Source organism: Patella vulgata, chromosome 1, assembly GCF_932274485.2.
Source record: "Patella vulgata chromosome 1, xgPatVulg1.2, whole genome shotgun sequence".
Taxonomy (NCBI): domain Eukaryota; kingdom Metazoa; phylum Mollusca; class Gastropoda; family Patellidae; genus Patella; species Patella vulgata.
In genome coordinates, this window is record NC_065879.2 from 61,669,544 (window position 1) to 61,692,620 (window position 23,077).

Consider the following 23,077-nt stretch of genomic DNA (forward strand, 5'->3'; position numbering starts at 1 on the left):
TCTGCTTGTTAAATATTTATTTTTATATAAAGAAATGTAAGAAGGATCATGTCGTAGAAGGACTAGTATTTAACCTGTACAAACCTGTTACAAATCCGGTGGTTATGTGACCATACAATCAATACACAATTAGGCCATAGTCTAAGCTAATTCCATACAAGACGATCATTCCTACATTTGTATCATTTGATTGAAATGTCACATAGTAATAAACTCAGTAATTGTGCATCTATAAAATTGTACCTTATGTTAATATGTTCAATTACTAAATGTTATTCATCAGATATCCTTTCACAGTCCCATAACACAACTTTTGGTCTTCGAAGGAATTATTAGTGAGCAGGAATTCGCACATGTATCTGTTATCACCTGTCACTTCATTCAGTTATATAAAGGGGTAACTGGTGTTTTCCTTTTGCGATCGTCACTTCCAATTGTTGAAACATTGATTACTCATCTATCGTAGCAATTATCTCTGTGATAAAATAATATTTGGAACGTGTTTAACCAGTTCTATCACATATGTGATAATGACTGGCACCAATATTGTCCTTTAATGGTAACTATGACAGTAGTTCAGTTTTCCTTACACTCGACTTCTACATGTAGTAGGGATGCTTTTTTTAGCTTGTGGACCCTCTATCTTGAAAGCTGTTTAAATATATCACTGTTACACCAAAATCATGATTGATTTTGAATTGAATTTCCCTTCAAAAGGGTCGCTCTCCTTTATGCGAATAGTGTAAACACATGTAATACGTATACCAAGGTTGTGGACCCTCTAGAGGCTACAATATTTGTCCAATTATGATTAAGTTCAATCAAAAGATCTTGGATTACAAGTCAAGTGATTCTAGTGTCTGGGTAATTTTGATGGTATATATTCATGAAGATTGGATCAAAACTTGGCACAGTAGCTGCATATCTTTTTGAGTTGGATATTGGAATAAATAACAGTTAATTTAAGTTCGGTATTTTCAGCAAAACTGACAAATTTGGCTTTGAAGTTGTAAAATACCCTTAATAGTGTAACATACCAAATGATACTCTCTGTAATGTATTCTATTCACAGGCCATATTATGTAGCATTAAAATACCGATGTGATGTCATCATTTGATGTTGGCGTCTGGCCTACCATTATTTCCAATAATGTACGTGCAACTTGCCAATCGTACATTATCTATATTAGATGAAATATTGGACTAGCGTGATGTATTTCGTTGAAAAGCACGTGCAGGATAGTGTCTGTATTTTAAGTTGTTTAATGGTCTTGAGCTAAAGACATTGCGTAATATATTGAAACAATACTCGGCTAACGCCTCGTGCGCTATCAATACATTAATGTCTCGCTCTCGACCATTAAACCATACATAAAGTACTATTTCTTTCCAGAATAACATCTTTTTTATTTTATATGCACTGTTATGGGTAGAACACAAGTATGATATTTCATCTCATAACCTTAAACAGTCAATCGGATGATAACTTTATCCTGGCAGTAATTATTGGAAATCGCTGCCGATAGAGTCCATTTTAGTGTGGGTGTATTAAATCACTAAATATACTGGTATATCAATTTATTATTCTAAAATTACATCAGATTATTTTACAAATAAATACAGTTTCATTTCATTTACAAAATATAACAAACATATTCACATAATGCATACTACTTCTTTATATTACATTTATGATTGCATAGAAACTGCTTTTCATTTCATGGGTTCCAAACATCTTCCCAAAGTTGTTTTGTGATAAAATGAGGGACAACACAACTTAATATATTGTACTTGAGCTACAGCTAAGCTTGCTGTGGCATATTCATAAGTGAGGAAAAACCAACTGTAGCCTCTATCGCATTTTCCAGAGGGGGGGTAACTCCAGAATGGAAGGTCACAGGACATTGATAGGTTTCGTCCTGTCATGGTCCAAATTTTAAAAAGATCTGTAGCCTATATTTAGCGATAATGAGCCAAAAGCTGACAGACCAACGGACAGGGTGGACGTACCAAAATGAGTGAAAGTTTTTCAATATGTGACTTTTAATTTTTCTTTTTTTTCTTTGTGTGTGATTGCTCCGTATCCTGTTGATAAGTTTGTATTAATTCTTCTTGAGTATCGGGTAAAGCTGGACAATAGCGGCTATATTCCATTGTAAACTCTCCTTTACCTTGTGTTAACGATCGTAATTCTGTAGCATAGCCAAACATATCATTTAATGGAACCTAATAAAATAAACACAAAAATTTCATTATGAACTAAGATAAAAGTCCCATCAAATCTAGTGAATGTAAGTGTCCACTGCCCTGTACCGTCCCATGCCTGTAGGGATACAGGCTTCACTCAAAATGACAACAAGGGAAAGTCTACGAAAACATTGACTATTTCTTTTAAAAGATAGGTTTCTAGGCTATGCAAAACATAAGCCCAAGCAGTCAACATTTACAATGGGAGCATTTACAAAACACTGATGTCAATTTTATACAGATCAAATAATTTGTTGTTCGAGCGAATGTTCTACAAAGTGAAATGAGGATCATAACTATGGTAGTAATTAGCTGTAATTGTACTAAAGTCGTATTCCAACTAATTTATCGATATGTGCTTCTAAATCTCTCTCAAAACATTTTAATTAGAAGAAAACTACTCCATGCATTCTTGTTTGTCACGTGATTATCCTTTGCCGATTTCTTTTCCTGATGTTAAATCGCAAAGTCTGGATTACTTTTATGTCTAAAAGTAATTAACTGAAATTTTTAAAATTTGGTAGGCTTCTTGATTTACAATTAAATCAAGCATATAAATTTCATACAGATCGGAAGATAAATTCTGTAGTTCGAGCATTCACAAGGTTCTACAAAATGAAACAAGGGCCATGATAAATAACGGAAATTGTTTACTAATTTAAATAATACGTTGAATTTTAAATTATACACGGCAGGGGTCAATCATAACCATGTTTTAAAAAATTGGGTTTAGAAAAATAAGCTAGTGTTAATGATATGCATCATATATACACAGGTTGGAACCCATGCTTTGGTCATGTATAATTATATATTTATCTTCATTTCAAAGTTATTGTATTACAACTCAAAATTATCCAGGTCAGTGTGTTTTCTATAGAGCACGTGTTAATTACGTGTGAGCTACTGAAATGGTTTTTCTCCGACCAATTCAACTATTTCGTTATTTAAGTAGCCAAAACGGAATATTTAATTATTAAATAATTATCATGAGCCTTACTAATATTTCATTTTTAAGTCAAATATATATTTTTTTTGTGCACCCCATGGTGACAAAGTAGTATAGACACGTGAATTCACAATACCCTACCATGAATAAAAAACATGAAATATGAATTTACTTTGAAAAGTTTTCGTGCATTATCAAAAATGACCGGAAGTGGAAGCCCTGCTTTGGTGACAAGCGGAATAACTCTAGATTTCTCCTCGTACTAGCCAAAAAAATTAAATATACATTATGCAAGAGCTAAATCTGCCTATTGCAGGTCTTTTTTATGCATGTAATGTTATATAAACTATTAATTAGACATATATTAACAAAACAAGACCATAATCGACTCTTGATGGCATCAGATACTCAAGATTTTAACAAGATTAAAACGGTTCACCATTTAAAAATTTAATTGAAAAATGGGAAAGCGAGGCTAAGTCCTGATTATACCTGTGCCCGGGTTACCACTGTGCACACATCTTGTCAAAACTACAAACAATGATAACTTGACTGAGAATGAAGTAATTTGAATGAAATTTTCAATATTTTCATTTTTTATCATCTATTTTTGAATTATAATAGCAAGAATGACCAACTCTTTATTAAACTCTTAACTAATGTATCTTTCAGCAAGTTTGAACAAAATCTTTCATTAACTCGAACAACTTTGACTTTTGATAGGGTCTTTCCTCCCAAACTCTGATCTGCAGAGTGATTACCAGAATTATAAGGGAAGGAGTAATGGACATCAAATATACTTACTTCACAATATAGAGTAAAATATTCGTCTAATGCGTCTGTACCAGTGATAACAGCATGCCGTTTTGTTAAACTATTCATAACAGAACCCTGAAAATCTGCTGGAGTGTTAACCTCAACCATCATGATCGGTTCTAATATATTCCATACTGGATCTAAATATACTATAAGATAAAACACAAATTATACTACCGTATTTGGTGCATGCATAGATAAGGCCATAACATACTATATTTGCTTAAGGCCATCAATAGGAAAATTTTACCAGTCTGACATTTTCTCATATTATACCTTACGAAAGACCAGAATAAATGGCAAATACTGATTTAAGACCCTCTACAATAAAAGGGGGTAGTCATACCATAAAGCAATTTGATGCAAAATTTGTTAAACCCGATCAATCAATGTATATGTTATGGCCATCTATACTGGTAAAAATAAGGGAAACAAAATTTAACCAACTAGCTAGTCTAGTTTATCAAAAGGTTTTAAAGTGGTAAGTAAGTAACTTTACTATCAGAAATCACAATAACTGTATAGTGATAAAGAGAGACCAATGTCAGACTATTCCACGAATTTAAAAAAATAATACATACTTTCTTTGACAGCCATTTCAGCTGCTGTAGAGAATGCAAGATCGCTGGAATCTACTGGATGGGTAACACCATCTTGTATTATAAACTTAAGACCTGCCACTTTCTGTCCAGACAAACCACCTTTCTCACACGCTTTTCGAAACCCCTATAGTAAAAAATTTTTTATAAATATTATAATACACATTTGACAAGATTTGCATATATCCTAAGTTATAGATTGCACTCATGCAGAAATATTGATTGAAAAATAAGAATGAGGAATAATCCCCCTTTAGCTTCCATCACATTAACTATGGGGGTGTTCGAATGTCAGGTTGGGAAACTCCAGAGCAGAAAGTCATCGATAGAGTTAGTCCTCTTTATCACACCAATGCTTTGAAAGAAAATTTGAAAAACAAATTGTTAAAAACTGTGTCCTTCTAAAACGGTAAGAAAGTTTTTGGCAAAGGGGAGTAAGTGTTGAATATCCATATGCTTCGTAGTTTATACTCCCATGAACCCCTAAAGCTTCTATCGTGTTAACAATGTTTACGGAAAAGGGGGCACGTGGAAGGTCACGAAACACTGAATATCAATAGAGTTCGTCAGCTCGTGACCATCAAGCTTCACACTATATAATGTATACTAAAACTATGTGTGGGCTTATAAAAAAGTACCCCCCAAAAAACTTTCAATCTAAAAAGTGTTCAACCCATCATTAAAGATACATTATGGATGATTCGATAACGAGTTGGCAGTTCTCACTATAATAGTTAAAAACTAGATAATGTAAAGGCAATTTGCTGAAAATTTTATTCAAATTAATCCACTATGAACCGAGAACTAAGCTGTTGAAATTTCCGCCTAGCCTCAATCATCATTACTAAAGTTAGTACAATAAACAGCATAGTCTCGATTATCCATTTAATCGTGAAGGAAAGTTATGCAGTAAATCGGCTCATAATTAATGTCTAATAGTTTAGATAACATTTCAGGCCTAAAGAAAGACCTGCAATAGACAGATTTAGCTCTTGCATAAAATATGTTTAAATTATATTTAAAATTTATTTGTTTTAATGTTTTTGTCTTACTAATGTTCATGGGGCAGTAAAAGAAAGTAGTTTAGGGACATTTCCAAGAGTCTTGACTCCCTTAGCTGTGTTTCCTCCCACTCACAGTGCTTATTTTCAGGAAAACATCCTGACTAACAACATATAATGGTGAGCATAATGATATAAACTGCTCTGCTTGTTAACCAACTTTTCTACTGTTGGTATATATAGTTTAGGCTGTAACCTACCTTTTCAATTGATGATATAAATTGTTTCGGTATATTTGTACCGGTTGTTTGATCTTCAAATGACAATTTCGTATTATCTTCTGCAGGTAATGGCTTAAATTTAAAAAAGTTTTAATGCACATCAAATCTACAAACAACATCTATAAATATATTTTTAAATATAAACAGGATGAAACAAACCCACAAAAGAAACAATACCTCACATTTTGATGTGGAATCTTGGGTAAAACATGTGTATGATAATTAATGAGACTTTTTTTTTTTTTCTGAAACAGGTCATGTGGCTCCTTTTAAGTGATGCAGGATTATCTAAGAACCAAAATATTTTTGTATGGCCTAATTTACAAAATTTGAAATTTAAAACAAAACTTATTGATCCTTATAAAAAAGAAAAGAAAATATGAGTTAGAATGTTAATCATGTTTAGGATTATGGCAGACCAAATTATTTTAGAACCACCTTCAAACTGAAAACTGGTAACAGATTTATAGAAATTTTCCCAACTATATTACATCAACAAAAGCTTTTTTATTTTCATTTTCCTTACCTCAATTTTACCGATGATTCGGGCAAACTGACCTTGACCTCCAGACTGTTTCTTGTGAAGATAATCAAACCTTTAAATAAATCAATTCATATATGAGCGAGTGAGGTATTATTATATTTATATATTCATGTGTTCAATTAAAAAAACTAATGGTTTGAATGCATATCATTTTACACTCATTTTCATTCATGTTTCATAATCGCTTATAAAACAATTCTCATTTCTTCACTGTGCTTGCTTCATTTTGTCAACACCCATTATTGATTGCCTCGGATTAATCCCAGAATACTCAACAATAATCAAGATTAGTACAGTCAATATGTTTGGAGTTTTGATATCCGAATGGCGATATTTGCAGTCAGAATTTTGCCAATGTTAGGGTGACCCACCATAAATAAATATCTCCATATATCTCGACAATTACGCCACAATATTTATATATATGCCAAGCCTCAAATCAGTTTCACACAATTATAGTCACTAAAAAAACGATCATGTTGTACTTAATAAGCTATGACCATTAATCATGTATAAATAATAGACTGAAAACTGGTTCCAAGAGTCGTCCATAACATCCAGACACTTTTGAGTAAAAGATAGGTTACGTGCCCTTGTTTTGAAATTAGTCTCGATTAACCAGCCTATCGACCATTCTACGTCTGATTGACAGGTCGGGATAATCAAGACTACTTTTTTACGAAACATAACAGAAAGCTAGAACAAGAAATTGAATTTAGAAATAAGCACGTTAGGTAGCTCAACAATCGTTTTAAGAAGCTTGTAAAAGTAAAATGAAACTACTGCTAGTATCATGTTCCTGTCTAACCCGAGTGATTCAGAGATATTATTTGTACTAAACCAAAAGATGCCGCTCTTAACGGTACAGTTAATGATAAAGCGATTTAAAAAATCTAAATCTGCTGTAATAACCAAGAAGCTTAATTTTACTGCTATTCAGTGGTAGTCTCGAACTATCAGCGGTGGACTGTATTTCTGTGAGTACATGGGTCACCCTACCAATGTCTGCATCAACCATAGGTGATTTTACTCCTTTTGATACACAATAATATGACTAGCCTCTTCTGGTCTACACAATGATAAAATATTCAGATATGATAGAATGAAATGGGGTCTTGTAATTATGTACTGTATATAGATGTTCAATAAGTTCTTCTCTTCACATACTTACTCAACAGTGTGTAACAAACATTCTCTAAAAGCAACTTTGGGTTTTCCTAAAACACATTTAGCTCCAAACTCTCTTTCCAATCTCTGTTAAAAATTTAGATATAAACATGAATCAAGATACTAATCTGAGTGAAAAATAGAAAAGCAATACTTGCAATTGCATAAGCATCCATTTTCGATTTGAAAGATTAATTATTAGTGAAATTGACTCAAATTCTTTACTTTAGTTTTGATTTTTGTCAGTTTCCCAATGTATCTCAACACTGGGTATTGATTATGATTTAACTTCACGTTTTTTGCATCAACTCAGTTAAAAGACATCATGCAGTGTGCATCAACTCAGCTAAAAGACATCATGCAGTGTGCTATGAGGGGACATTTTGCCCCAAAAAGTGATGTTTTTGACTACTCGTCACCGAATTCCAAATGTCATTGGTTCTTTTACGTGCACGCCAATGTGTACACCAGACCTTGTGTTTTTTTGTCTAGCATCCGTTTTGGGCCAGGCCCACCATCCTGCACCACTGACCAGGAGATACCATTCTGAAAAATACTACTTAATGACTCAGCATCTGACTCACTGAACCAATTAATATTTTAAATCAATCTGATCAAAATACAGATCTATATTTTGTTTTACATCAACCAGAACACAGGTTATATAACAACTCTTTCTGATCCTAGTGTAGTAAAGACAAGCAAAACAAAATTTTGAAGTATAAAAAATGAAACAAAATAGGATTGATTTTATATGTAGACAGATCAAATTTATCTGTTTAATACAACCATTTACCTGAGAATATATATCAAGATGAAGTTCACCCATACCAGATGCAATTGTTTCTTTATTTTCATTATCCCAATGTACACGGAATGTCGGATCTTCTTTAGTAAATCTTGCGATACCTTTAGAAAAGTTATCAATGTCAGCTTGCTTGGCTGGTTTTATAGACATCGATATAACAGGTTCTGCAACAAACATAGATTCCTGAAATACAAAATGTTAAATTAACAAGAATGAATAAAATAGGGGGGGGGGGTGTTCATAACCAGACTATGTAACCTATGTGGTATCTGTCTCAACGAGAGCTTCCATTGTTTGATCTATGCTACATAAACCTTTGTCATGTTCATTTATACCAGATAATGAATCACAAGATACTGGTGCCCCGTTGATTCTTTCCAGAATAGATTACTGGCCAGTGCTCCATCTTCTCTTGTTACCACCCCCAACAAAAACATTCACATAACTCCTATTCTCAAACAACTCCATTTTCTTCCTGTTAGTTACAGAATCAAATTTAAAACTGTTAAGCTTATAGATTTCAATGTTTAAATGGTACAGTCCCATTGAGTGATCTCTTACAATCATACACTCCTGATATGACCTTATAAGATCTGTAGATGAAAATCTCCTTTTATTGCCAAAGCCTAAAACAGCCTGTTTTGGTCAAAGGACTTTTTCCCACTCAACCCCAATAAAGTGGAATGATCTGCCACTGGAAATATAGAACTCTCCAGATGTTGTTGTGTTTAGATCCAGACTCAAACGCTTTTTTCTTTAAGAAAGCATTCACTATGTATCAGTTATATTCGTTGAACATGCTCATGCATGGATATTGCGCAATATTATCAGTACCGGTATTATTATTCACTACCATTTCTAATGTATTAAATAAACTCACCATAGAAAGATGCATATTGCCTTTATTAACAAAGGTATCACCGCTGGCACAATCAATACCAAATAAGGCAGCAATATCTCCTGCAAATACTTCACTTACATCTTCCATCTCATCAGCGTTCATACGGACTAATCGTGAAACTTTTGTTTTAGACTGAGTCCTTGTGTTGTAGATGACATCACCCTTCTTTAATCCACCCTGATATATACGCAGATACGTCAATTGACCAAATCGACCTGCCTGCAAAAAATAATATATAACCAGTGGTTGCCAGGCAAGATATGCCCACATTTTGCAAGAGATGGATAGAGAACAAGCTAAAATCGAACTCAACCGTCATTAGGGTTTAACGGTGATACATTTAAATGTTTTTTTTTTAAATCGGATAAAATTTGTTACCTCTAGAGGGACCACAAGCTAAAAACACCATTTTTCATACAATCAAGGGCCATAATTCAGGAAGTTACTATCCGATATATGCAAATATCGAAAGGAACAGAGATCTTTGGGCTATAAACATGTATTTCAAGTTTCATCAAAATCAGATCGAAATTGTGACTTCTATAGGGTCCACAACTTTGATATATCATTATCATATATTTACACTATAAGCGTAGGAGGGGCGGGAATTTTGTCCGTTAATATATTCAAACGATTTTCACAAAAATCAAAATCAACCGTTATTATGGTGTAACGGTGATACATATAAATGCTTTTTTAAATCGGATAAAAATTGTGACCTCTAGAGGGACCACAAGCTAAAAACGCGGTTTTTCGTACAATCATGGGCAATAATTAAGGAAGTTACAATCGGATATGTGCAAATATCAAAAGGAACCAAGATTGTGACCTGTAGAGTGTCCACAAACATATTGTGGACGGACAGACGGACGGATAGGGGCGACATCAATAGACATCCACATGAAAATGTGGGCGTATAAAAAATACATGATAAGTTATAGAATTGCTACAAATGAGGATCAAGTTTGGCAATTTAAATAAAGTACTTTCAAAAAGAAAGAACATGACCATAAGCTAACTGGAAATTACGATATTATTGAAAATATAAATTTTTAAACCTTTTCCAAGCAAGACAAATTTCAAAAGATAGCCACACAAAGCATGGAGATACGCCCACACAGTGGTTATGTCTCAACAGAAACTGTATCTTGTTCACAGGCTTTTTTGGACAAATATATTCATCAATCAATGATATAAGTAAGTATAAAGTCAGACCCCAAACGGACATATTTTTAATATTTTAATTGTATTATTTATACTCACCTCCAGTTTAAATGCTAATCCTACAAAAGGATTTGTATGTTGCCTTTCTGGATTTAACACAACACGTTCTGGTTTATCAATTCTACAAGAACAAAAACAAGTAACACATCTTATATCGTTGCTGAACAAGTATGAATCTGAACAGTCAAATAATCACAAGTGATAGTCAATGATTTACCAAGCTAACAAACATTTTGACCATTATGTCTAATCAGTTTATTATTTGAAATTAAATGCAATTAAATTAATTGGGATTAACGTGTTAAATGGAGACAGGCTTACATCATGCAGTATGCTATAAGGGAAATTTTGCCTGGACAGTGGTGCTACAGTCTACTCTTATTACAAATTCCAACTGTCAACAACTGTCAAGTGTTCTTTTATATGTAAGCCAAAGTGTACACAAGACTTTTGTTTTTTGTTCTATCCAGATGACTAGACACTGTTTCTTACCAGGCTCTCAGTCGTATATCACTGTCAGATACATCTTAACTTTTGATTTAAAAGCAGAAACTAATGTGATTTGTATCATATCAAGAGGAAGTTTGTTTCAGAGCTGCAGTGCAAGTACAGCAACAGTGCATTCACAATATTTAATAATGATAATGTGCTGAGTCTTCCAGCTAATGAGCTGCTCCAGTCCAAGTCTTTCGCTCAAGCAGTAGACCAAGAATATTAAATATGACAGGAGTTAAACGGTCAATCAAGGTAAGAAGTTTGAGAAATAAGTCCTGTTTCGAAATTTTGAAGCATCTGTAGCTTATTTAAAATTTTAAAGGTACACAAGATAACAGAATTGAAATTATCCAATTCATCTTACTAGAGAATTGATTAGAGTTTTTAATGCATCATCAGAAAATACAGATTATTTAATCTTTGATATATTGTGCAGATGGTATATATAGCCTGTTATATTACTAATTTGGCATTCCATGCTCATGGTTGATTCGAATATTGCTCCAATGTTTCTAGCACTAGTGGAAGAAGTAGCGGTACTTTCACTAACATTAACTGTGCCATCGTCAGGAAATTTTGATGAACTTAAGTTTGATTCAATGTAGTGTTGGTGTAGTGGGCCCACAGTGAAATCAGAGGGCCCCATTACGGTCAACTTAATCTATGTAAACCAAATAAATAAACATGTAACAGTGACAAACAGAAATATAACTTCAGAAGCTTCATTAGAAACTGGAAAAGAGTGAAAAAGTATCAATACCCATGAGTGACAATAAATCATTATCGCAAAGAATGATCTTTTTATGCAGATAGTTGACAGCCAGTAAACTACCATTTTAACAATTTTATTATCTTAAATAGCAGAATTTGGTAATGCACGATTTAATATATTTGGTCAGTCAAAATAATAACTAAGGTAGTAATTAAGAAAAATGTGAACTTTATTGTAACGATTACATATAATTATTAATTGGCACTCAAAGATGATACCTTGTTCGTGTAAGTCAAGGCGAGAGTCAATGACGCTCTTGTGACAATATTATGGCCAACTAGGTGGCAATTGGAACTTTTGCCGTGAGATCCATCGAAAACTATAACTTCTAGGTTTTCGAAAATTTGCGGAACGCTGAAAATCAAAGCGATTCGTCCTCTTGTGTCTGCGATGCTTCACACCAAATTTGAAAATCTGTCAAAAAACTCTAGGCTCTGACCGACCCACGGGGTGATGACATAATATGCCCACGTTTGGATAAATATTACTGGAGATATGATATTGCTTATATATTATGAATTTATGTAGCCATCTTATGTTGCTTTGTCAAACTATTAATTATCCTTAATTTATTATTGAATATGATGTGAAAAATATACATTTTACAAATCTGATATGACAAATGTCTAATTTGTAAAACAAATATTGATTTTAAGATACAAATGTTAATTTTAGTGTACAAATGTCAAAATACAACAACAAATGAAGACATAAGAATTAAGTACTATGACTTAAGAAATAAGGGCTAAGAACACCGAATAAAGAGCTGTTTGGTCTTCCATACAAACTTTGTGTGTTGTCTTACACTAATACAAGGTTGGGTGTGGTGTCCAGCCATTGTGAAGTGAAGAGAGGGTTATATAATTATGAAAATATTGTAGAAGAGAGTGTACTATATGAGTGCAAAGTTTGGATAAGTTGACATTTCGCATCAATGAGATATAAAGTACTGAAGTTAGTTGTAAAAAAACAAGTGAAGATATATTATTTTTTTTGTTCAAAACCGGAAAACCCATCTCAGCATTTCTATGACTTAGGGTGGATCAACCAGTCTAATATTTTATATTCGTATGTTTGGGCACTAAGTAAGCAAATGGACAAAAAATAAGTGAAATCCCAAACTTTATCAATTCCTGCACGTTCTTAAATGAAATGAAATGAAATGGGGTTTAATGTCCTACTGTTCTGCTCCAACTGGGCTAATGAAGATGGGCATACAGTGTGCTATGAGGGAAATTTTGTCCAACAGCGGCACTACAGCCTACTATTATATCGAATTCCAACTGTCAAGGATACATAGGACCTCGGTTAGTAAGACGACCTTACATCTTGTTACATACAAAAATGGGATTTCAAATCAAGGACTTTCATATATAGCTGGCCAACACGGAACCTCTGTAGTGTGTGTCAATTGCTAATATCATTAATATCAACAATTCATACAAAAATTAAAAGCCCAGATGGGCAGGTCATCATGTTAGGCATTCTATAAATGCATTATTATTATGATTACATCATAAATAAAGTTACTACAAAATATTATACGTGTCTTACCCTTTAGAATTATCAAGACAATAATTTGTAACTTCTGAAGGATTGGGAAGGAAATCCACGATGCCATCTAACAAGGGCTGTACACCTTTGTTTTTTAATGCTGTACCTAGTAAAACTGGTGTAAAATTCCTTGCTACACACGATCTTCTTATTGCTGCCTGTAAATTTACAATCAGTGAAAATGATTCTTCAAGAATGAGCAAGTAAACTACACCACACTTTACAATTAAAGCTGCTAATCATTATTTATATTTTTTGGACCATTTCTAATTTTCACAGCTTAGTCTACGCTAAATGTATTCAAATTAAGAAAACAGGTAGATAATTAATATCCTGGCTTAAATTTAATGATAGCCACACAACAATTTTATCTCAACTACAGCTTATCCGAAAGAAAAACTTGGATATTGAGCATATTTGATAAGGATCCTAGCTAGATCTAATCTCTTATGACCCCATAGCTTCCAACCAAATTTGGAAAAAAATTGTTAAAACCTATAGCCTATATCGCATTCACACAGTATTCAGCAAAGGGGAAGGATTATGAATATCGATATGCATCGATGACCCAGTGTAGTACCTTGGGTATTCCTGTCAGACTTGGAGAGCGGATGACATGATAAAACCGTCGCCACCTCCGGCGTATGACCCATGCATCTTTTCTTACTACATATTTTAGTAGCCTTGTGATCGTCTAGTATTTCCACTTGTTGTCTTTGCTTCCCCTTCACTTTGTGTATTCACTTCTTCTTGTCTATCTCAGTTAGTTAAGACGTTTGTCTTCTCAGTAGTTATAACAATGCAACAGTTTGTTTTTACATTTTATATATCAAGCTGCTTACATATGGTACAATGCATAATAGAATAACGTCATTCTCTCAAACCCTATCCAGCCAGACTCGCTGGGGCGAATCTGCTGATAGAAATGGTTATATCTTTTCCCTTCTAGAATCAAGCTGCTGTCTGACAAATTCTCACAAATATGATAGTTTTGTAGCTTTGGTTTTTGACGTTCAATTATTCAATTGGTCAAATATGATGTAAATAATTAAAGAGATTGGTCAATTAGCCTAATGACGTTGAAACCCATACTTATATGGATAGTGGAAACTTACCACAGAAATTTCCCACAAGATATATGTTATCAACTTAGAATTGAATGTTTACCACATTATGACCGTTTTTTATATAACAATCTGTCATTCATTCGCTCATTTTGATTTAAGTACATATTAGACAATATGTTTGAATCCCTCAACTTGCCAAAGCCATTAATTAATAGAATATAATGCCATCATTTTTCTCTATTCCTTGTCTATAAATTTGAAAACAATGTCGCAACGACAATATTTCTACACCAGTGCTTCAAGTTGAATATGAAAAAGATCTATTAAAAAATATAGCCTTTTTTAGAAAAGGGGACATAACTCTAGAATGGAAAGTCGCGGAATGCTGAATATCGATAGGGTTTCATACGGACAGAGTACTAAATACATCTGAAAGTCAGGAATTTTCTATACAAGAATATTACTGTTTCAGCTATTTATCATTAATATGTGTTTTCACAACAGATACATAAGAGAGATATGCTTACTTTAATATCTTGTTCTGTCGGTAATCGTTCATCTAGAAAAATTTCTCCTAGAGTTTCATCAACATTGGCTATACACTCTAAAAATTAAAAAACATGGATTGACACAACAAATCATCACACAGCTTTAGTGAGGATCAAACATGCGACTGTTTGGCTACAGATCTAACTGCTTTTTCTCTCTCCCTTTTCTATCATGTAAAACTGATTTAAGCATACAAATTGGATGAATTTAATGGTATTGAATTATTATATTTTCTTAATTACTGAATATTTAATTTTTTAAAGATGGTCTCTTGTTTCTCAACAAGTGCCAGTCACATGGGGTCAGAACAGAGATGCTTCCTCTAAATATACATTTACAGTCCGCTGTTTTATGGAAATGCGTAGCTAATTGACTATTTTATGGTTACTGCATTTTAACTCTCATGCTGTATTTAACCATTTAGACAGAGACTTGCAATTGTTTTCTCTAAAATGAGATGGGGTTTAAAGTTCTACTTTTCTGTACCAACTCGGCTCATGCAGACATGCATACGTCATGCAGTGTGCTGTGGCCTACCTCTTATTTTAATTCTAACTGTCAAGGATTCTTTTATATAAGTCATTGGAAATTAATTCTTATACGTCCACATTTCTAAATGGACATATTATGTCGTTGCTACCGACATGTCAGTTCATCAACAATTGGCTTGTCAGTGCGATAGAGGATGCAGTTTTTAACAGTTGGCTTGTTACGGTGATAATGGATGCAGTTTTTAACAGAAGTATTTTTCAGTTCCAGGGATGTTTTATGCCAGAAAAAAATTGTGGAAGCGATAGAGGTTTTCTTTTTTGGATAAGCTTATGTCAATGGCTATCTTTGTTTTGGAGAAATAGTTGATGTATAGGCATATTTCTACACTTTGTTTAGCCATCTATTTTCTTTATATATCAATTCATTAAATTTCTTTCACATTTCGATTTGCCTGTGTTTCCTGAAAGTTTGTATCACTACTGGGAGTTCTGTTATGACCTTGATGTCAGAGGTATTATCATCGAAATTGGGACAATTGCCGTCAGAAAATATGTGAAAATCGACATCATATTTGGCTGCATCATTTGTTTTATAATAATTTGCTTTGTTTTATTATCTTACAAGTCGACTCGTCTGATCCGATACATAGAGGAGAAGATTATATTTATCTGGTTCACCAGATTTAAGAACCAGTATTTACCTTTTTAGATTCATGCACTTCCAGAGTAATAGTAGCACAGGAAAATCTCAAGTCTTGCTCTGGAGGAGATTTACACCACCCCCTTATTTATTGTACGTATCAGACAATGAAAACATTAAGTTGCTTAGCCCACACATATGAAGTTCCTGACACAACCTTTTAGAAACTTTATCACAAATTATTTTATAACCTGCCAAGCTGCAGCTATAGCGTTTCAAACTTGACATATCAAATAACGGATAATTCGAATATCCAAAATAAAACATAATAGTGTGGAATAAGAAATATGGAAACCAAAATTGTATCGTTGATACCTATGAGTGTATAATAGAACCCCTGTTAAGGGCATCTCTTTTGATACAGCCGTTCCGAAATGAAAATCGTTTTCCTAAATGGTATATTGGGCCATTTAGAATACAAATTTATGGTCAAAAATCAAATATTCTGCCTACTGCTTGTAGATGCCGCAAATTGATCTATTTTGCAGTTTATTAATTCAATTGGTCATCTATAAAACCTGACATAAATCCCATCACAATCAGATAAAAATTGTGACCTCTAGATTGTTCAAAATCTATATATATTAACTAACCAATCATTTCTTGTCTTTTGTGGTCTGCTTCTGTTCTCATATTTTGTGGAATTTCATCTTCAGCAATATTTAACCTGTAAAATATGTCATTTTGCATATATAGAGATGTTCAAAGTAACAAGGTGTCATGAAGAAGGCTAATAGCTATTTTACTTATCTAAATATAAATCTATTTGTTGTGTAATACAACAATGTGAATTTATAATCCAGGCTGTATTATGAAATGTTTAATAGTGCATGTTTTAGGCAAAGGCTATGATGGGGAAGAAAATGTAATCATATTAAAATTTGAAAAAGATCTGTTAAAAACTGTAGGCCCTAACCTATATCATTCACAAAGTTTTTGGCTAAGGATGATATCAAGTGGGGTTTAACATCCTATTGTTCTGATCCGAGGAAATAACTCAAAAAGGTAGCAGAAATCTGATTATCGATAGGATTTTTGCTCTCTTGACCCCAATGCTTGACACCGAATTTGAAAAAAAATTGTTAAAAGATATAGGGTCTATAAAATTCACAATGTTTTGGAAAAAAGGGACATAACCCCAAAACAGAAGGTTCGATCAAACTCATCCGAGATCTTCTGATCCAAACTTTGTACATATTTCAAATTTTACGTAAAAAGGCAGGGAGCATAACTATGGAATCGAAGGTCTGATGCACACCAAAACCGAACTCATCTAAGTTCTTTTGATAGATAACATATTTCAAGCTTCATCAATATTAGACAAACATTGTGACCTCTGGAGGGTACACAACCTTGGAACATTTATTACATGCTTTACCACGTTTGCGTAAATGGGACCAGCCATTTTGACAGGAAGTTTAGGTCTGAAATTTGAACTCAACCGTGATTGTGGTTTAATGAACATATATTTGAACAGACCACAAGCTAAAAACCTGATATTTGGCACTACCAGGGGCAATACTCCCAAGAATTACAATTCAACACTCGTCAATATCGAAAGGAACAGAGATCTTTGGGATATAATCATATATGTTAATTTGATCACAATTGGATACAAATTGTAACCTCTAAAAAGGTGATTTTTTTTACAATCAGGACCAATAATTCATGAAGTTACAGTCTGATACATGCTGCCATATCAAAAAAAACTGAGATCTTTGGGATATAAACATATATTTTAAGTTTAGTGAATAATGGATAAAATTTGTGACCTATAGAGTGTCCACAAACCAATGTCCAGATTTACAGGCATACAGACGTCCGGAGGGACAGTGGCGAAGGCATAATATGTCCACATGAAAATGTGGGCGTATAAAAACTGCCGACTCTATCATGTTGAGAAGGTTATTGCTAATGGGGAGTTAACTTTTTGAGCAGAACATCGAGGATCGCTGAGTAGTAATGGGATGGATACTCAAATGATGTGCCACGTTAATAAGGTTTTCAGCATAAGGAAGATAACTCTCGAACAGAACGTCACAGAGTGCTGAATATTAAAATTTGAAGAAATTCTGTTAAAAACCATAGCAACTCTGGAACAGTCTTATGACCCCAATATTTTTTGTGGCTATCTTTTTTCTTATTTACAGGGCTATGAATTATGTCCAACACAGTAGAAATTAAATTGTGAAAGTTGATCTCTAGTATTCATTTAGTATTTAGTAAGATATGATAAATTGTAGATTTTGCAAAATTTGACATCCTCTAAAGGCAGACAATTTGAACAAGACCGTACAACCTGTCATAGAATATCTGTCATAGATAATCTCTGTTGAAATTTTAGTTTTGTTTTTCTTAATTAAACTTTAAATAATCAATTTTAGGATTTATTAAACCATGAAAAATTTGTTGAAAAATGCAAAAGAAGGTCAGCAGTTTTAATTACTTACCCATATGGTTCCTTAAAATAAATAGCTTTCTGTTGTATTAAATCTATCACTCCTTCATGATCAGATTCTAGCCCGATAGGCAGTTGTAAAAACGCTGCATTATGACTTAACTTGGTTCTAAAAAAGAACAAATAATTAAATGTATAATTAGGTCATCTATTCAAGCTTCAAATCCCTCAAATTTTGAAACTAATTATGTGGGAGGCGACAAGTATGCGTCTCTCTTTATGGACCAAGGTGAAATTGTAGTCTGTTAAATAAACTTGAGTGTCATCCTTTTGAATAGGTTGGTCCATTCAACAAGACAATGGTGTTGGACCAGTTTGGTTATATCGTCTCTCCCGCAAAAAAACGTTGTTGAGAGAGTAGATGCTTTTAGCCGGTAGAATATCTTCAGTCAAAGTAGGCAAAAATCAAATCTTGACTGACTTATTTGGTCACAAAATTAACAATCACTAGTAGAGAAAATATAAGAGGTAAAATTGGTTATTAGGATTAAGGTTATTTTGAGTATCAGAACTCAAATTGAACTCTTCAGACTGATTGGACATCTGAACAAAACTAACCAATACAATTAACAAAACTAGTCCAATCAATCTGAAGAGTTAACAAACGGTTGCCATGCAAGATACACACACATCTTGCAAGAGATGAACAGAGAACAAGCTAAACCAGCAGTTGCCAGGCAAGATACGCCCACATTTTGCAAGATGGATAGAGAACGAGCTAAAAAAAGAAAAGCGATTTTTCTTACAATCAGGGGCCATAATTCAGGAAGTTAGGGTCTGAAATGCGCGAATATTGAAAAGGACTGAGATATTTGGATATAAAGACATGTTTTAAGTTTCATCAAAATCGGATAAAAATTGTGACTTCTAGAGATTCCACAACCTTGGTATTACATACTTTTACACTATTTGCATACAATGGTTAGCACGTCTGTGCTGTATCATAAGGAGTGTCATTGAGTCAACTGGCATGTATTCGATTCCCTGTTTGTACGTGACAAGGAATAGGGTCGCCTGTCCAACCTCATGAGTTTTCTCTGGGTTCTCCGGTTTCCTAACATTGCTAAAGACCCCTACGCGTAAGCAAATTATTGAAATAAAATCAAACCATGTTAGTCCGAAAATGACCTAGTTTGTGTCAAGTGAATATTAAACTCCATCTCTCTCTCTCTTTCGTACAATCAAGGGCCATAAATCACGAAGTTACGATCAGATATGCGTGATTATCGACAGTGACCAAGATAATTTGGTTATAAAGATATATTTCAAGTTTTGATCAAAATCGGATCAAAATTGTGACTTCTAGAGGGTCCACAACCTTGATATACCATATATTTACACTATTTGCGTACGAGGGGTGGCCATTTTGTCCGGCAGTTTTAGTCTGATTTTCACGAAATTCAAACTCAACCATCATTACTGTGTAATGATGATATATTCAAACAATTTTTAAATCGGATAAAATTTGTGATAGAGGGACCACAAGCTAAAAATGCGATTTAACGTATATTCAAGGGCCATAATTTATGAAGTTATGATCCGATATATGCGCGAATATCTAACGGAACCAAGATCTTTCGGTTTCATAAAAATCGGATCAAAATTGTGGTCTCTAGAGGGTCCACAACCTTGATATACCATATATTTACACTATTTGCGTACGAGGGACGGCCATTTTGTTCGGCAGTTTTGGTCCGATTTGGACTCAGCCATCATTGGGGTGTAACGGTGATATATTCAAATGATTTTATAAATCGGATCAAAATTCTTACCTCTATAGGGACCACAAGCTAAAAACGTGACTTATCGAAGAATCAAGGGCCATAATGCAGGAAGTTATGATCCAATATGCGTGAATTTTAAAAAGAACCAAGATTTATAAAGTAGCTATAAAAATGAATTTCAAGTTTCATAAAAATAGGATCAAAATTATGACCTTTAGAGGGTCCACAACCTTGATATACCATATTTTTACACTATTTGCATACAAGAAATTCGAACTCAAGCGTCATTACAGTTTAAGACAGGGGTGACGACAATATATATCCACATGAAAATGTAGGCGTATAAAAAAAATGAAGTTTCGATCCGATACATGCCAATATCAAAAGGAACCAAGATCTTTGTGATATAAACATAAATTTAAAGTTGCATCAAAATCGGAACAAAATTGTGGCCTCTAGAGGGTCCACATCCTTGATATACCATATATTTACACTATTTGCATACGAGGGGCGGCCATTTTGTCCGGCAGTTTTGGTCTGATTTTCACGAAATTCGATTATGACCGTCATTTCGACCTTTAGAGGGTCCACAACTAAAAAGGCGATTTTCTGTACAATCAGGGACCATAATCCGGGAAGTTATGGCAAGATACATGCCAATATCGAAAGCAATCAGATAAAAATTGTGTGATGCAGAATGTCCACAAACAAATGTAAATGTGAACGGACACATGGACGGATGGGGGCGACGGAATAATATGTCTGCATAAAAAGTGGCCGGATAAAAAACTTACCACATCATGGAATCCATGACATAATCTAAACCTGGTTACCTCAACTTATTTTATTTTGTAACACACAATACAGTAAATGTTTTACCTTAGTTGTGATAGAACTCGAGCAGGATTTGAACCCATTCTGTCAAGTTTATTTATAAAAGCTATACATGGTACTTGATAACGTTTCATCTGGCGATTAACGGTGAATGTCTGACTCTGTACTCCACCAACAGCACACAATACAAGAACAGCGCCATCTAGAACCCGTAATGCTCTCTCAACCTCTACTGTAAAATCTACATGACCTTGTAAAAAAAAACCCAACATATATTTAGTCCTATTTCTTATGTTTTATTAGGGCAGTTAATCTGTGATGAGATCCTATGGAAGAAATTACCATTTCTGCTCCTGTTCAATATTCTATCAATCTTGACAAATTGTGCATACAGATTTTTATATGCCCACATTTCGGTGTGGGCTTGTAAACCAGCGGCTGCCAGGCAGGATACGCCCACATTTTCGAGAGATGATAGGGAACAAGCTAAAAAGGAAGTGATTTTTCCTACAATCAAGGGCCATAATTTAGAAAATTACGGTCCGATATGTGCGAATATCGAAAGGAATTGAGATCTTTGGGTTATAAACTTTCAATTTTCAACAAAATCGGATAAAAATTGTGGCCTGTACAGGGTCCACAACCTTGATATACCATATTTTTACGCTATTTGAGAACGAACGGCGGCCATTTTGTCTGTCATTTTTTGGCCGATTTTTACGAAATTCGAACTCAGTCTTCCTTAGGGTGTAACGGTGATATAGTAATACGGTTTTTTAAATCGGATAAAAATGATGACCTCTATAGGGTCCACAAGCTAAAAACGCGATTTTTCAGGGGCCATAATTCAGGAAGTTACGGTCCGATATGTGCGAATATCGAAAGGAACCGAGATCTTTAAATTATAAACTTACATTTCAAGTTTCAACAAAATCGGATAAAAATTGTGACCTCTATATGGTCCACAAGCTAAAAACGTGATTTTTCGTACAATCAGGGGCCGTAATCCATGAAGTTTCGATCCGATACATGCCAATATCGAAAGTAGCCGAGATCTTTTTGGGATAAACCTATATTTCAAGTTTCGTCAAAATCGGATAAGAATTGTGATCTGTAGAGAGTCCACAAACAATTGTGGACGGACGGACGGACGTCCGGATGGACAGGGGCGACGACATAATACGTCCACATGAAAATGTGGGCGTATAAAAATGATACAGGCTATAGTTTTTGACTGATTCATTTCAAATTCGTTATTCTGCAACTATCAGTTCCGAAGTTATACCTTTGTTCCTTTGTCAAAATAACAAATTTGGTCAACATCAAAGTTTTATTTTCGGATAAAGTGAGTGAGAAATGGGGTTTAACGTTTAACGTCCCCTCAACACAAACTAAGTCATTTCGGGACTAACACAGGATCCATTCACTTGAATTGATATGTGTTGTTTATTTCTTGCAATGTCTGTGTAATTTGTCTTGTCCACAGCTTTGTTTAGCATGTAGTGCAGTTCTCCTGCACAAACTAATATGGTTCAGTTTATTTACAATAGTTTGCTTGTGCGTATGGGTCTTTCACAATGGGAGGAAACTGGAGGGCCTGGAGATAACCCAAGAGGTTGTCTGATGAATGAACATGTACTGGTTAAACCATTTGACCTCCCTTGAGGGCATCCACGCTTATATTGCAATTTTTTGATTTTCTTATTGGAATAAATTTTAAAAAGGCAGAGTACTGGTAGACTGATTATTAACGTGTCATGGCGGTCCGTGGTCCGACGAATCGCTATTTGACGTATAGTGGATAGATACTTTTCGAGACAGCACTGATGTTTTACCAATCTTTTGAGCGATTAAGTTTAATTTAGTGTTCTTGTATTGTAAAATTTATTTTCAAGAAGC

At 34.1% G+C, this 23,077-nt stretch overlaps 1 protein-coding gene across 1 annotated transcript in view; it reads right to left on the minus strand.

Moving 5' to 3' along the window:
* Nucleotides 1-1,549: 1,549 nt before the first annotated feature.
* Nucleotides 1,550-23,077, minus strand: part of LOC126831164 (elongation factor G, mitochondrial) — a 28,366-nt gene continuing 6,838 nt past the window's right edge. The window contains exons 5-18 of the mRNA XM_050561858.2: nt 21,224-21,428; nt 18,613-18,729; nt 16,756-16,829; nt 14,950-15,026; nt 13,356-13,513; nt 10,574-10,655; nt 9,290-9,529; nt 8,398-8,592; nt 7,606-7,688; nt 6,417-6,486; nt 5,870-5,962; nt 4,591-4,735; nt 3,998-4,158; nt 1,550-2,226 (exon numbers count right to left, since the gene is read on the minus strand). Of these exons, the coding sequence (XP_050417815.1) occupies nt 2,044-2,226; nt 3,998-4,158; nt 4,591-4,735; nt 5,870-5,962; nt 6,417-6,486; nt 7,606-7,688; nt 8,398-8,592; nt 9,290-9,529; nt 10,574-10,655; nt 13,356-13,513; nt 14,950-15,026; nt 16,756-16,829; nt 18,613-18,729; nt 21,224-21,428 (1,883 nt within the window). The 3' untranslated portion in view covers nt 1,550-2,043. The remainder of the gene's footprint in view (nt 2,227-3,997; nt 4,159-4,590; nt 4,736-5,869; nt 5,963-6,416; nt 6,487-7,605; nt 7,689-8,397; nt 8,593-9,289; nt 9,530-10,573; nt 10,656-13,355; nt 13,514-14,949; nt 15,027-16,755; nt 16,830-18,612; nt 18,730-21,223; nt 21,429-23,077) is intronic.